At 48.2% G+C, this 16,256-nt stretch overlaps 1 protein-coding gene across 4 annotated transcripts in view; it reads right to left on the bottom strand.

Annotated features, from left to right (window-relative positions):
- Positions 1 to 949: 949 nt before the first annotated feature.
- LOC116989602 (dedicator of cytokinesis protein 7-like) overlaps positions 950 to 16,256 on the bottom strand; it is a 145,476-nt gene continuing 130,169 nt past the window's right edge. For all 4 annotated transcript variants that reach the window (XM_033047150.1, XM_033047153.1, XM_033047152.1 and 1 more), the window contains exons 42-46: positions 13,755 to 13,844; positions 10,855 to 11,091; positions 5,082 to 5,225; positions 3,519 to 3,625; positions 950 to 2,021 (exon numbers count right to left, since the gene is read on the bottom strand). In XM_033047150.1, coding sequence (XP_032903041.1) covers positions 1,865 to 2,021; positions 3,519 to 3,625; positions 5,082 to 5,225; positions 10,855 to 11,091; positions 13,755 to 13,844 — 735 coding nt within the window. In that variant the 3' untranslated portion in view covers positions 950 to 1,864. The remainder of the gene's footprint in view (positions 2,022 to 3,518; positions 3,626 to 5,081; positions 5,226 to 10,854; positions 11,092 to 13,754; positions 13,845 to 16,256) is intronic.

Here is a 16,256-nt window from a genome sequence, read left to right as displayed (position 1 = left end):
GGCCTGCCTCACCAAAGAGCCTGTCCCACTTAAGCAACTTTTTCGGTGGCTGCCGGCACCTGTCATAGATCGGCGAAAATTTTCACCACGTTGAAAATCCAGCGGCGACCAGAAAGACACTACGCCCCTTTAAGGCGACTGAGGAGATGTCTCACGACCACACGGGCGACATGTGGCGGGGTGAAGCCTGTATGGTCGTGACTATTTTCGTGACCCCAAAGAGTTGTTCCTTGTTCTGGTCGCCGCTGGATTTTCAACATGTTGAACATTTCCGTCGACCTGTGACGACCTATGACGGGTGCCGTCAGTCGCCGAAAAAGTCGCGTAAGTGGGACAGGCCCATTAGGCGACTGCAGGCGACTGCCGCAAAATGTTCAACATGTTGGAAAGTTTTCGGCGGCAGTGGCGATAATTTGGGCTGTCGTGGGCTGTCGCCTGGTGACGTAGGTAGTCGCCGGTGCTGACTTCAGTGAATTCCATTGTCCTAGTCGCTGGCAGTCTCCTAAAAAACACCTAAGTGGGACAGGCCCATAAGGCAGCAACTCTACCGCTGCGCCACCGTGCCACCCTTCACTCCTCGTGTGATTTCAAAATGGACCACATCAATTTTATTTTTTGCTTTGATGTTCAGATACAAAGCTCTGTACAATCGGAATATATAATATATACACACACACACACACATACATGTATATATATATATATATTTGTGTGTATGTGTAGGAAGGAACTGCAGATGCAAGTTTAAACCAAAGATGGACACTAAATGTCAGAGTAACTCAGAGAGATAGGCTGCATCTCTGGAGAGAAGGAATGGGTGATGTTTTGGGTCGAGACCCTTCTTCAGGCTGAATAAGGGTCTTGACCCGAAACATCATCCATTCCTTCTGTCCGGAGATGCTGCTGGTCCCGCTGAGTTACTCCTGCATTTTGTATACACGTGTGTGTGTGTATAAATATATGTGTAAGTATACATACAGTATATGTGTAAATGTGCCTATGTTTAGTTTAGAGATACAGCATGGCTTTGTGTAAATGTTCACTCACATCCAAGGAGAAGATCAGAAAGCACAAAGTAATCCATGACAAGGTGATCTGTGACCATGCCTGCATTCCAAACTCATAACAATACATTTCTTACATGAGGGAACTATTCACATCTTAATGATACCGTTCTAACGGTGTTTTGAAAAAAAACAAGAGGCCATGGCCCTTTGGAAGGGATTCGAAGGGAATGTGTTTCACACAGTGGGTGGAATCTGGAACGCGTTGCCTGAGATAGTGGTGGAGAGAAAGGCACTCCCATAAGAATCACCCAGCAAACATTGAATGGGCGAGACATCGATGAAGGTACTCGTGTAGATAAGCACAGTGGTTGGCGTGGGCATAGTGGGACGATGGGCTTGTTCTATGACTTCACAAGTCCAGCGCTTCAAGTTCGTAAGATCATAAGTGATAGGAGCAGAATTAGGCCATTCGGCCCATCAAGTCTACTCCGCCATTCAATCATGGCTGATCTATCTCTCCCTCCTGACCCCCTTCTCCTGCCTTGTCCCTATAACCTCTGACACCCGTACTGATCGAAGTTCTGGTCGTATCTTCCCCACAGTTGGATGAAGCCGCGCTCACCTCAGCGTGATGGTCCCACATGTGGATCTGCCATCGCTCCTTACAATGGCTCCATTCTTTTAAACCTCCACTCCAACAGCAGCATTTCTCTGTACGCTGTAGACGGCTCGATCGTAATCATGTCCAGTCTTTCCGCTGACTGGGAGAGCACGCAACAAATAGCTTTTCCACTGCACCTCGGTACACGTGACAATAAACAAAACTAAACTAATATCGTTCAGACCATTTGAGGTTCCTACTGACTAGGTGTAATGTAAAGCTGAGGGATTCTCCGGTTAAGGAATGGTTGCAAGTTGTACTTTAGAGCCTCATAGTTCCTCTCAAGTTCGTTCTGATATTCCTCTCGCTCTGACGAGATCAGGCCCTTGTTTTTAATTAAAGCGTCTTCACATCTGTAACAGAAGGGGAATAACGTGAATACCATGTAGGTGACTCTCAGGCAAGATATGCACAACTCGGCCCGACTGTAGAATTGTGTAGGAAGGAACAATAGATAATAGACAATAGACAATAGGTGCAGGAGTAGGCCATTCGGCCCTTCGAGCCAGCACTGCCATTCAATGTGATCATGGCTGATCATCCCCAATCAGTTCCCCGTTCCTGCCTTCTCCCCATATCCCCTGACTCCGCTATTTTTAAGAGCCCTATCTAGCTCTCTCTTGAAAGCATCCAGAGAACCGGCCTCCACCGCCCTCTGAGGCAGAGAATTCCACAGACTCAACACTCTCTGTGAGAAAAAGTGTTTCCTCGTCTCCGTTCTAAATGGCTTACTCCTTATTCTTAAACTGTGGCCCCTGGTTCTGGACTCCCCCAACATCGGGAACATGTTTCCTGCCTCTAGGTGTTGGTAGTGACAGGCAGCATCCCTGGAGAGAAGGAGTGGGTGACGTTTCAGGTCAAGACCCTGCTTCAGACTGAGAGTCAGGGGAGAGGGAGGTGTGGAGATAAGGAAGTGTAAGGTGTGAAAATGAGAGAAAGGGGATGGCGATCACGAAACGTGTAGAATAGATCATTGTTAGCTGGGAGAAGGTTGCAACACGGCAAACAGAGATAAAATGTAATCAGGGACAGTCAGAATGATGGGAGAACTGGGAAGGGGGTGGGATGGACAGAGAGAGGGGGGGGAATAAAGGGTTACATGAAGTTAGAGAAGTCAATATTCACATCGCTGGGGTGTAAGCTGCCCAAGATATTGTCCCTACAGTGACTAGATGAATGATTGATTAGTCTATAGCAGGTGCAGGAATTCATATGAAGAGTGAAAGGCCTGGATAGAGTGGATGTGGAGAGGATGATCCCAGGAATGATTGGGTTAACATATGGCTGGTACAGTGGCACAGCGGTAGAGTTGCAGCCTTGCAGCGCTAGAGATCCTGACTATGGCTGCTGTCTATACGGAGTTTGTACGTTCCCCCCCGTAACTTGCGTGGGATTCCTCTGCGATCTCCGCTTTCCTCCAACACTCCAACGACGTACAGATTTGTAGGTGAATTGGAAATTGTCCCTCATGTGTGTAGGGTAGTGTTAGTGTACAAGGACGGAGATTGTTGGTCAGTGGCCTGAAGTGCCTGTTTCTGCACTGTATCTCTAAATGTGAAGCGTGCAGCATTTGATGGCACCCGACCTCATTGAAACTTACCGAATAGTGAAAAGCCTGGTTAGGGTGGGCCCGGTATGGGGGGACCGCTGTGAGAGGGGGGGGGGGGGAGAGAACAAAGGGAGGCCTGTGACTTTGTCAGCCCCCTTATGCGGTGACCTCGGGTACACAAACGAAGAATACCGCGGTGACTTGTCACATGCCACAATTAAATATTCATTAATCAGTGAATCGATTCATTCATTCACACTCAACCCGCCCAACCACAGCAGACCCTCCGGGGACAATTTACCGTTTCAAAAAGATCTTGAAACAGATGCGGAGTTTGTTGTGGTGTCTGTAAAGTTTCGGATCGTCGGGAATTTCAGACAAAAAAACTTGGGCGACTTCCAAGGGACCCTGAAAATAACAGAAGTATGGAGTTAATTGCCTGCATTACTTTATACCCCAAACCATCCATGATACAGCACTGTGTTATACCCGATCATTCTACAGTTTGTTATAGGTCAACCTGACCGCACAGTCTACAATGACAATCATCTATAGAGCACAGCGCAAAGATGGGCTGGGAGATTGCAACCTTCACGTGGCCCACCCTGTTTCGACGAATGCAATCAACCCGACGAGCACAAACAAATAGATTAAACTAGACTAAGTGGGACCCGTTGGGTCCCAGTCACACGGGAGGCCTGGCCCCCCCCCCAACGCAACCCGTTCCCCAACGCAATGTTCCACCACTCACCTGTTCCCCCAACGCAACCCGTTCCCCAACGCAATGTTCCACCACTCACCCGTTCCCCCAACGCAACCCGTTCCCCAACGCAATGTTCCACCACTCTGGGGCGGGGGTGTGGGGGAGGGGGGTTGTGGGGGGGATGTGGGACAGGGGGGGTGTGGGGAAGGGGGTGGGGAGGGTGTTGTGGGGCAGGGGGGGTGGGGGAGGTGGGGTGGGGGAGGTGAAGTGGGGGAGGTGAAGTGGGGGAGGGAGTGTGTGGGGGAGGGGGGAACCTTCAAAACCTTCATAACTTTTGTACTATTTCACCGATTGGAACAAAACCTATTTGACTTGCAGCAGAGGATAATGGTGAGTAAGGTGGTGAAAAATCGTAGCGCTATGGGGGATCGTTTTTGCGCAAATTTAATTACAACGCAGACAGGAAAAGGTCAAGATGAGAGTTTTAGTAGTATATAGATAGAACAAGTTGACCTACAACTTTAGGCTGTGCACGCCGTACGCAAGAAGTGGAAAGTTAGACTGGGTAATAACTGGTTCACAGTGTTATACCCTGGAGCTCCACTCTTCTACAAGAGGTTATATTTGTGTCATCCATTGTAGTACACAGTGTTACACTCTGGGTCATGCCATAAAAGCCTGGAGTTTATTCTGGTCTATCCAATACTGCACGGTGGCGCAGCGGTAGTGTTGCTGCCTCACAGCGCCGGAGACCCGGGTTCAATCCTGACTACGGGTGCTGTCTGTGTGGAGTTTGTTTGTTCTTCCCGTGACCGCGTGGGTTTTTTTATCCGGGTGCACCGGTTTCCTCCCACATTCCTAAGACCTGCAGGTTTGTAGGTTAATTGGCTTCTATAAATCATCCCTATTGTGTGGGATAATGAATGAATGAGTTCATTGGCCAAGTATTCACATACAAGGAATTTGCCTTGGTGCTCCGCCCGCAAGTGACAACGACATACTGTGACAGTTAGCGTACGGGATGATTTTTGGTCGGCGCGGACTTGATTTGCCGATTTGGTTTATATTAGTTCAGTTTATTGTCATGATCACCGAGATACAGTGAAAAGGGCCTGCTTCCCCGCTGTACATCTAAACTAAACTAAACTAAGCTAAGCTGACCTGGTTCACGGTGGGGCCCACCGATCCCTGCAGCACCATCTGGAGCAGCTTCAGGTTGGGTGGGTTTTCACTCGTTGCCTTTGCCAGCTCCTGGGTCTTCTTCTGCATGTCCTCGATCACCGCTTCAATGGGTCTCAGGTTCATCTGTAAGACACGGCACATTCACTGCAGTCTAACGTAGCGTGGAAACGGGGGAGAGCTCCGTGAAACTCAAAAACAATATCACCATCTCGACAAGTCCCAACTCATTCTTCAAAAGGAACTCTGCACGAAATGGCCATGAATTGTGGACGCAGCCCGGACCATCACACAAACTAACCTCTCATTGTGGCTAGGCAAAAATGCTGGAGGAACTCAGCGGGTGAGGCAGCATCTATGGAGAGAAGGAATAGGTGACATTTCGGGTCGAGACCCTTCTTCAGACTGATGTCGGGGGTGGAGGGGGGGGGGGGGAGAAAGGAAGAGGCGGAGACAGGGGGCTGTGGGAGAGCTGGGAAGGGGGAGAGGAAGGAGGGAGAAAGCAGGGACTACCTGATATTGGAGAAGTCAATGTTTTGGGGTGTAAACTACCCAAGCGAAATATGAGGTGCTGCTCCTCCAATTTGCGCTGGGCCTCACTCTGGCCATGGAGGAGGCCCAGGACAGAAAGGTCGGATTCGGAACGGGAGGGGGAGTTGAAGTGCTGAGCCACCGGGAGATCAGGTTGGTTATTGCGAACCGAGCGGAGGTGTTGGGCGAAGCGATCGCCGAGCCTGCGCTTGGTCTCACCGATGTAGAGAAGTTGACACCTGGAGCAGTGGATGCAGTAGATGATAACTCGTTCTCACCTAGTACACAACTAACAACAGCAGGCTTCCTTTATCATGGCTACTGTTCATTCATTTGTTCTGCATCTCTCCACATCATCGTCTATTTCTCTCGATTCCCTTTCCCCTGACTCTAGTCTGAAGAAGGATTGTCAGCCGAAACGTCACCCGTTCCTCTTCTCCAGAGATGCCGTCTGCATATCTTTCATTCTCTGGCTGTGGTAGGATGGTTCAGTTGCCTGATAACAGCCGGGAAGAAACTGCCCCTGAATCTGGAGGTGTGCGTTTTCACACTTCTGTACCTCTTGCCCGATGGGAGAGGGGAGAAGAGGGAGTGACCAGGGTGAGACTGGTCCTTGATGATGCTGCTGGCCTTGCCGAGGCAGCGTGAGGTGTAGATGGAGTTAATGAAAGGGAGGTTGGTTTGTGCGATGGTCTGGGCTGCGTCCACAATTCTCTGCAAATTCTTGCAATTCCAAAGGTGAAATAGTTGCTAATGAACTTAGACTAACATGGGGTGAATTATACAAATGATGATCACAGAGCTACAGCAGAGAAAAAGGCCCTTCGGCCCAATTAACCCATACCAACCAACTTGTGGTGTGAAGTCATCAGCCTGAAACTCTCTCCACAGATGCAGTCTATCCGAATGAGTATTTGCAGCATTCTCAGTTTTTATTTCAGATTTCGAGAATGTGCAGTACTTTGATTTTGGATTGCATTGCCACAGCTAATTTCATATCCTCGAATCAACACAGCTTTACAGTCAAAGTCATGAGATACCATTTCTTTGCGATGTTCTGCGGCACAAGCTATGACAAAATGTGTAGGAAGGAACTGCAGATGCTGGTTTAAACCGAAGAGAGACACAAAATGCTGGAGTGACTCAGCGGGACGGGCAGCATCTCTGGAGAGAAGGAATGGGTGATGTTTCGGGTCGAGATAGCCTTCTTCAGACTGAGAGGCAAAATGTCACCTATTCCTTTTCTCCAGAGATGCTGCCTGACCCGGTGAGTTACTCCAGGTTTTTGTGTCTATTGACAAAATATGTTGTGTACCTGCTGTACAGGAAGGTTTATCGAACATAGATAGAGATATAGAGGTTGGCCCTCTGCCCACATGTAGAGTGGATACCCGGGTTCGATCCCGACTACGGGTGCTGTCTGTACGGAGTTTGCACGTTCTCCCCGTGACCTGCGTGGGTTTTCTCCGAGATCTTCAGTTTCCTCCCACACTCCAAAGACGTACAGGTTAATTGGCTTGGTGTAAATGTAAATTATCTCTAGTTTGTGTGTGGGAAAGTGTTAATTAGTTTAGTTTAGAGATACAGCGCGGAAAACAGGCCCTTCGGCCCACCGGGTCCGCGCCGACCAGCGATTCATGTCTGACTTACGATAATGAGCGGGGATCGCTGTTCGGTGCGGACTCGATGGGCCGAAGGGCCTGTTTCCGTGCTGTATCTCTAAACTAAACTCAAACTCAAATAAAGTTCAGAAGTAAATGTGAACACGTTTAAACAAACCAGGATAAGTCATAATAAAGCATCCATGTAAATACAGAAAACACTCCTTAAATGCACAAAATATCAATATTCCTGATTTCAAATGTCTGAATTACTAATTTTCCGGCTCACTTTGATAATTGCTGAATACTTACATTTTATCCAGTCCAGTTGTTTTGGCAAGTATACTTTTATATTTACTCATCACTGTGTCAAGAGCTGGCTTAGGTGTACACTGGATTATTTAACACAGGCTGCATGCATTATATTTTACAACTTCACAGAAAATCCTTTCCACAAAGCGTCTATCATCTAGACACGCAGAACTTGAAGAAAAAGTTAAATCATTTCTTCGTATTTACAATGCATGCTGTTGCAAATTAAATATCCAGAGTGTCGTTAAATTAAGTGTAAGGTCTGAAACATATAAGATTGTTAAGGGTTTGGACACGCTAGAGGCAGGAAACATGTTCCCGATGTTGGGGGAGTCCAGAACCGGGGGCCACAGTTTAATAATAAGGAGAAAGCCATTTAGAATGGAGACGAGGAAACACTTTTTCTCACAGAGAGTGGTGAGTCTGTGGAATTCTCTGCCTCAAAGGGCGGTGGAGGCAGGTTCTCTGAATGCTTTCAAGAGAGAGCTAGATAGGGCTCTTAAAAATAGCGGAGTCAGGGGATATGGGGAGAAGGCAGGAACGGGGTACTGATTGGGGATGATCAGCCATGATCACTTGAATGGCGGTGCTGGCTCGAAGGGCCGAATGGCCTACTCCTGCACCTATTGTCTATTGTCTGTTGTTATGCAGTTCACAGTTCCAACTACATGTGCACAGTCAAATCTATCCCTCCAACAGCAATCCAATTTAGTGGGGTTAGTTAAAGAAGGGCTGTCGTCTTGGAGCCAAGTTCCTTCCAATATTCACAAAGCATTTTGTTTTACCTGCAACACCAGAAACTATGAAGAAGGGTCCCTATTCAAAACGTCACCGATCCATGTTATCCAGAGATGCTGCCTGACCCGCTGAGTTACTCCGAAGATAGATACAAAATGCTGGAGTGACTCAGCAGGACAGGCAGCATCTCTGGAGAGAAGGAACGGGTGACCTTTCGGGTCGAGACAAATTCCCGGGATGGCGGGACTGTCATATGTTGATAGAATGGAGCGGCTGGGCTTGTACACTCTGGAATTTAGGATGAGAGGGAATCTTATTGAAACATATAAGATTATTCAGGGTTTGGACACGCTAGAGGCAGGAAACATGTTCCCGATGTTGGGGGAGTCCAGAACCAGGGGCCACTGTTTAAGAATAAGGGGTAAGCCATTTAGAACGGAGATGAGGAAAAACCTTTTCACACAGAGAGTTGTGAGTCTATGGAATTCTCTGCCTCAGAAGGCGGTGGAGGCCGGTTCTCTGGATGCTTTCAAGAGAGTTAGATAGAGCTCTTAAAGATAGTGGAGCCAGGGGATATGGGGAGAAGGCAGGAACGGGGTACTGATTGTGGATGATCAGCCATGATCACATTGAATGTGATCATGGCTCAAAGGGCCGAATGGCCTATCCTGCACCTGTTGTCTATTGAGACCCTTTTTCAATCCCGCTGGTCTGAAGAAGGGTCTCGACCCGAAACGTCACCCATTCCTGTTCTCTAGAGATGCTGCCTGTCCCGCTGAGACACTCCAGCATTTAGTGTCTATGTTGACCTTAATGTTTTACCCAAAAGATGGAATCGTTGAAATGATAACTTTGTTTGGCGATGCTCGTCAACAATTCCAAGTTCAGTTTAGTTCAGTTTAGTTTATTGTCACGTGTGCCGAGGTACAATAAAAAGCTTTTTGTTGCGTGCTAACCAGTCAGCAGAAAGACAATACATGATTACAATCGAGCCATTTACAGTGTATAGATACATGATAAAGGGAATAACGTTTAGTGCTTGATCAAGGTAGTGTATTGTGAATAGATACATGATAAAGGGACGGGATACTGATTGTGGATGATCAGCCATGATCACAGTGAATGGCGGTGCTGGCTCGAAGGGCCGAATGGCCTACTCCTGCACCTATTGTCGATTGCCTTTTGTCTATTGAAACCAAGTTCCATGTTGAGCAGAGGTTGGTTGGGAGGTTGTAGACATGGACCCAAGTTTTGATTGTCAGGTAAGCCACCTTTGTCTGTTGCTTGCTTGTAATCAGACTTACTGAAGGCTCAATCAATGGGACAGGGCGTGAGGTGTGATGGAGTTGGTGACACGATAAGTAGTTGGATGGAGGTGAGAAAAGAACAAAGTTGGATTGAGTGAACGGAAAAATCTGTGGCAAATTGCTCTGGATGAGGGGAATATTGGGACCATCCATTATGGATCCAATTGCAGAATCGTCATAATAATGTACAAATGTCCTGCTCTCCGCTTCAAAGACGCTTGCAAGCGGGGTATGAAGGTTTGCGGCATCAACGCTGGCAGCTGGGAGGCTGTGGCAGGGGATCGCTCCACATGGCGCGAGATTGTCCAGGGGGGGCGGATGTGGGGCAGGATGTTGTCCGCGGCACATAGGAGGTCCGACGGCAAGAAACAAGCTTCTACAACCCCAACGGCCTCCTTTATCTGTTGCCATCGCGGGCGGCAAGGACTGTCGCTGGAGAATTGGGCTGGTCAGCAGACATTGCCAACGCGAGCAAAGACCCTGGAGACCTCAACAGCAGCGCAGAAGCGCGTGCTTCCGAGGCTACCAATGATGATCTATCATGGTCTTGGCAGGTCATTAAAGGACTTCGTGCCCTCTCCACTCCTAGCTCGTGGTCCACTGCCCTTCAAGAGAGCATTGAAGAGCTTTTCTGCCTCAGAGGGCGGTGGAGGCAGGTTCTCTGGATGCTTTCAAGAGCGTGCTAGATAGGGCTCTTAAAAATAGTGGAGTCAGGGGATATGGGGAGAAGGCAGGAACGGGGTATTGATTGGGGATGATCAGCCATGATCACATTGAATGGCGGTGCTGGTTCGAACCTGAATATGACTGACTCCGGGTCATTGTCCCTGCCAGTTCCATGGAACCTTTAAGGCAGAGATTGACTGATTATCTCTGGGCAAAGACATGGAGGGACACGGTAGAAAGGCAGCAAACAGATTTGAGAAGGACATCAGCAAAGAACTAAAGGAGTAGTACGGGCTTGAGGGGCTGAATGGCCCAATGTGTAGTGGGCAAGGTTCAAACGCCTGAGCCAAGCTGCCCCTTCGAGTGTTGAGATTGCAGTGAATCTGTGGGATTCATCGCCGGTGAGGGCTGTGGAGGCCGAGGCAGAGAAAGATAGATTGTTGATTAGTACGGGTGTCAGGGGTTATGGGGAGAAGGCAGGAGAATGGGGTTTAGGAGGGAGAGATAGATCAGCCCATGATTGAATGGCTAGAGTAGACCTGATGGGCCGAATGGCCACATTCCGCTGCTGTCACTAATGAACTCATGGAGTCACCTCACCTCCTGCTTCTCTATGACATTGATCCTGGTCTTGATGTAAGGGAAAGCGTGTGAGGTGGTGAGGATGGTTTTGCGCTTGTACTGCTGGCTGAGTTCCCCGTGGGCGCGGCCATCCAGCGTGTACGGGGTGCTGTAGATGAACCGCCGCAAGTTGGAGCTCCGCTCGTAGTTGCTGACTCGATTCTTCAACTCATACTCTTCAAAGTAGGGCTCAACGTAGGTCACCTGGACATAGGCCTGTGAAGCAGAACATGTTTTAAGTAAGTAGGTTTATTGGCCAAGTATTCACATACAAGGAATTTGCCTTGGTGCTCCGCCCACAAGTTAACAACATGACATACAGTGACAGTTACGAATGACTCAAAACACTAAACATTAATAATAATAAAACATTAATGATAAAACACCATTGATCAAACATGTGAACCAACAAAATACCAGATCAAAGGGAGGCTACAGATTTTTGGCTGTTGAGTAGAGCAACTACCCGTGGATAAAAACTGTTTTTATGTCTGGCTGTGGCAGCTTTGACGGTCCAGAGTCACCTGCCAGAGGGAAGTGATTCAAAGAGTTTGTGGCCAGGGTGAGAGGGGTCAGAGATGATCTTGCCCGCTCGATTCCTGGTTTCAATGCATTCATCATCTTCATAAGGTCATAAGTGATAGAAGCAGAATTAGGCCATTCGGCCCATCAAGTCTACTCAACCATTAAATGGATGGCTGGTCTATCTCTCCCTCCTAATCCTATTCCCCTGCCTTCTCCACGTAACCTCTGACTCGTCCTCAGCCTCAAGGCAGACACAAAAAGCTGGAGTAACTCAGCGGATCAGGCAACATCTCTGGAGAGAAGGAATGGGCGACGTTTCGGGTCGAGTTGTGAGTCTGTGGAATTCTCTGTCTCAGAGGGTGGTGGAGGCCGGTTCTCTGGATACTTTCAAGAGAGGGCTGGATAGGGCTGTTAAAGATAGCGGAGTCAGGGGATATGGGGAGAAGGCAGGAACAGGGGGTACTGATTGTGGATGATCAGCCATGATCACATTGAGTGGCGGTGCTGACTCGAAGGGCCGAATGGCCTACTCCTGCACCTAATGTCTATTGTCGAGACCCTTCTTCAGACTGAGACTCCGGGGAGTGGGCAACGAGAGATATAGGCGGTACTCAGGAGAAATGAATGGAAGATATGCAAAATGCAATGATAATCAAGGAAAGATGGAGCCCACAATGGTCCATTGTTGGCGGTGGGATAGGTGATACAGACAGTGGAACTCAACAAGACGACAGGGGGCAGCTATGTGTCGGAAGGAACTGCAGATGGTGGTTTACACCGAAGATAGGCACAAGATGCCGGGGTAATCTTGGTAATCGAGGCAAAAACAGGAAAGCAGACTATTATCTAAATGGTGGCCGACTAGGAAAAGGGGAGATGCAGCGAGACCTGGGTGTCATGGTACACCAGTCATTGAAAGTGGGCATGCAGGTGCAGCAGGCAGTGAAGAAAGCGAATGGTATGTTAGCTTTCATAGCAAAAGGATTTGAGTATAGGAGCAGGGAGGTTCTACTGCAGTTGTACAGGATCTTGGTGAGACCACACCTGGAGTATTGCGTACAGTTTTGGTCTCCAAATCTGAGGAAGGACATTATTGCCCTTGAGGGAGTGCAGAGAAGGTTCACCAGACTGATTCCTGGGATGTCAGGACTGTCTTATTAAGAAAGACTGGATAGACTTGGTTTATACTCTCTAGAATTTAGGAGATTGAGAGGGGATCTTATAGAAACTTATAAAATTCTTAAAGGGTTGGACAGGCTAGATGCAGGAAGATTGCTCCCGATGTTGGGGAAGTCCAGGACAAGGGGTCACAGCTTAAGGATAAAGGGGAAATCCTTTAAAACCGAGATGAGAAGATCTTTTTTCACACAGAGAGTGGTGAATCTCTGGAACTCTCTGCCACAGAGGGTAGTCGAGGCCAGTTCATTGGCTATATTTAAGAGGGAGTTAGATGTGGCCCTTGTGGCTAAGGGGATCAGAGGGTATGGAGAGAAGGCAGGTACGGGATACTGAGTTGGATGATCAGCCATGATCATATTGAATGGCGGTGCAGGCTCGAAGGGCCGAATGGCCTACTCCTGCACCTAATTTCTATGTTTCTATGTTTCTATGTCACCCATCCTTTTTCTCCAGAGCAGCTGCCTGACCCGCTGAGTTACTACCGCATTTTTGTCTACCTTCGATTTTTCCAACCTGATCTCCCGGTGGCCCAGCACTTCAACCTGCCCTCCCATTCCGAATCCGACCTTTCTGTCCTGGGCCTCCTCCATGGCCAGAGCGAGTCCCACCACAAATTGGAGGAGCAGCACCTCATATTTCACTTGAGTAGTTTACACCCCAGCGGTATGAACATTGACTTCTCCAATTTCAGGTAGTCCTTGCTTTCTCCCTCCTTCCCCTTCCCAGCTCTCCCACAGCCCACTGCCTCTCCCCCCCCCCCCCCCCACATCAATCTGAAGAAGGGTCTCGACCCAAAACATCACCTATTCCTTCGCTCCATAGATGCTGCCTCACCCGCTGAGTTTCTCCAGCATTTTTGTCTACCTTTGTTGTCTAGGAGTTTATTTAGTATATTTCTTTGGCTTGTATTATGGTGTCACCGTTTTGTTACTCTGCCTGTAGACAGACTGTGTACCTGTCCTGCTCACTACTATTGCACACTTGTACACTGTGTGCCTGCCCTGGTGCACTACCATTGCAGACCTGTACACTGTGTACCTGTCCTGCTCACTACCATTGCACACCTGTCCACTGTGTGCCTGCCCCGGCCCAGTCTCCACACATCCCATAGTATTGTTGCCCTTAGTTTGATTGACAGTGTATTTGCTCCACACCAGTGACCACAAACAACGCACCTTCTTCGGCTCCAGGTTTTCCTTCTTGACCGGTGCAGAATCTTTGATAATCTCCACACGATCTTGCCCGAACATCGCTTTGTAAAATTCCTGCAGCAAACAGTCACATGAGGTAGAAATGTCAATGCATCATTCACACAATTAAATTTGACATGGGAATTGTAAGTGGATCCATACATCCACTCACACAGTGGGGGTCGGTGAATGGAACGAGCTGCCACAGGAGGTAGTTGAGGCAGGGACCACCATAACATTTAGGGAACATTTAGACAGGTACATGGAAAGGACAGGTTTAGAGGGATGTGGGCCAAACGCAGGGAGGTGGGACTGGCGTAGATGGGGCATGTTGGTTGCATGGGCAAGTTGGGCCGAAGGGCCTGTTTCCACGCTGCATGACTATACGAGATGCAGGCCATTCGGCCCTCTGTGCTTGCGCCACCATTCAATCAGTCCAAGCTGGTCTTTTACCTCAGCACCATGTCCGCACTAACCCCACTTCCCAAAATATCGGGCGATCTTAATCTGGAATATTTTCATTAATTGAGCCTTGTAGTTGGGTAAATAATTAGGTTAAAGTTTGTTTTAGTTTAATTTAGAATTCGAGATACAGCGCGGAAACATGCACTTCGGCCCACCGAGTCCGCGCCGACCAGCGATCCCCGTTCACTAACACTATCCTACACACACTAGGGACAATTTACAATTTTACCAAGCCAATTAGCCTGCGAACCTGTGTGTCTTTGGAGTGTGGGAGGAAACTGGAGAAAACCCACGCAGGTCACGGGGAGAACGTGCAAACTCCGTACAGACAGCACCCGTAGTCACAATCTAACCCAGGTCTCTGGCGGTGTGAGGCAGCAACTCTACCGCTGCGCCACCGTGCCGCCCTTTCTCGATTTAAAATCTACAAATCTCACGTAGGTTATGTTTGCTTTAATTTATTATTGTCACGTGTACCGAGGTACAGTGAAAAGCTTCTTTGTTGCGTGATAACCAGTCAGTGGAAAGACTATGCATGATTATAATCGAGCTGTACACAGTGTACAGATACACGATAAAGAGAATCACATTTAGTGCAAAATAAAGTCCAGTAAAGTCCGATTAAAGATAGTCCGACGATCTCCAATGAGGTAGATGGGAGGTCAGGACCGCTCTCTAGTTGGTGGTAGGATGATTCAGTTGCCTGATAACAGCTGGGAAGAAACTGCCCCTGAATCTGGAGGTGTGCTTTTTCACACTTCTGTACCTCTTACCTGATGGGAGAGGGGAGAAGAGGGAGTGACCTGGGTGAGACTGGTCCTTGATGATGCTGCTGGCCTTGCCGAGGCAGCGTGAGGTGTAGATGGCTGGCATTACAATCGTTACAATTTTTTTAATCTTTAATTCCACAGCAGCATTTCTTTACTCTTGTTAATCTACTCGATCATTTATCCCGTATCGGTACACCGTGGACGGTATGACTGCAAATACGCAGAGTCTTCTGGCCGACAGGATAGCATGAAACTAAAAAGCTTTTCATTCTACCTCGGTACATGTAACAATGAAAACTAAACCAAACTTAGCAAACGTAGACCGGGCGATCGCCTCGCTGAACACCTCCGCTCACTCCGCTTGGACCTACCTGATCTCCCGGTTCCCAAACACTTTAAAACCCCTTCCCATTCCCACACTGACCTTTCTGTCCTCAGCCTCCTCCATTGTCAGAGTGAGGCCAAATACAAATTGGCGGAACAGCATCTCATGTTTTGCTTAGGCAGCTTACAGCCCAGTGGTATGACTGTTGATTTATCTAACTTCAAGTAACCCTTGCATCCCCCCCTCTATCCCTCCCCCATCCAAGTCGTACCAGCTTCAAAGTCGTCTTGTTGAGTCTCATTGTCAATAACTCGTTTTCACCTAGCCCACAGCTAACAATGGCCTGTTCCCTTCATCATTGTTACTTTTTTGCATATCTTTCATTCATTTGTTCTCTATCTCTGTGTCACCGTCTATATCTCTCGTTTCCCTTTCCCCCGACTCTGTCTGAAGAAGGGTCTCGACCCAAAACGTCACCTATTCCATGTCTCCAGAGATGCTGCCTGACCCACTGAGGTACTCCAGCTTATTGTGTTTAACTGGATTTAACTTTAACGAAACTAAACCAAAACTAAGGGTCATTTAGGAGCAGATTGGACGTTACTTCAGGGGCATTTTATCGTGTTGCTGGGAATGGACAATGTCCTCGATCCATCTATCTATCTATATAATATTAAAACTCTGTGGCTGCTGGCTGGCTGGCTGGCTGTGTTTCTGCCTGACGTGGTTGCCAGCCTTTGATTCGTTGCTACGTCAACACCCGACCCACAAACGCCCAGATTTTTTCCATTTTCGTAGAGATTTCACTTTTCATTCCAAGTATCCACTCCTGATTATATTTCGTCGTGTTTATGTTCACATTTTTAATAAAATCCTTCTTCCCCCCCCCCCCACTCACTCATTTTGTCGCCTCCTGCTGGCCAGCGA

The sequence above is a fragment of the Amblyraja radiata genome, chromosome 29 (genome assembly GCF_010909765.2).
Source record: "Amblyraja radiata isolate CabotCenter1 chromosome 29, sAmbRad1.1.pri, whole genome shotgun sequence".
Classification (NCBI taxonomy): domain Eukaryota; kingdom Metazoa; phylum Chordata; class Chondrichthyes; order Rajiformes; family Rajidae; genus Amblyraja; species Amblyraja radiata.
This window is presented reverse-complemented; position numbering and strand designations above follow the sequence as displayed.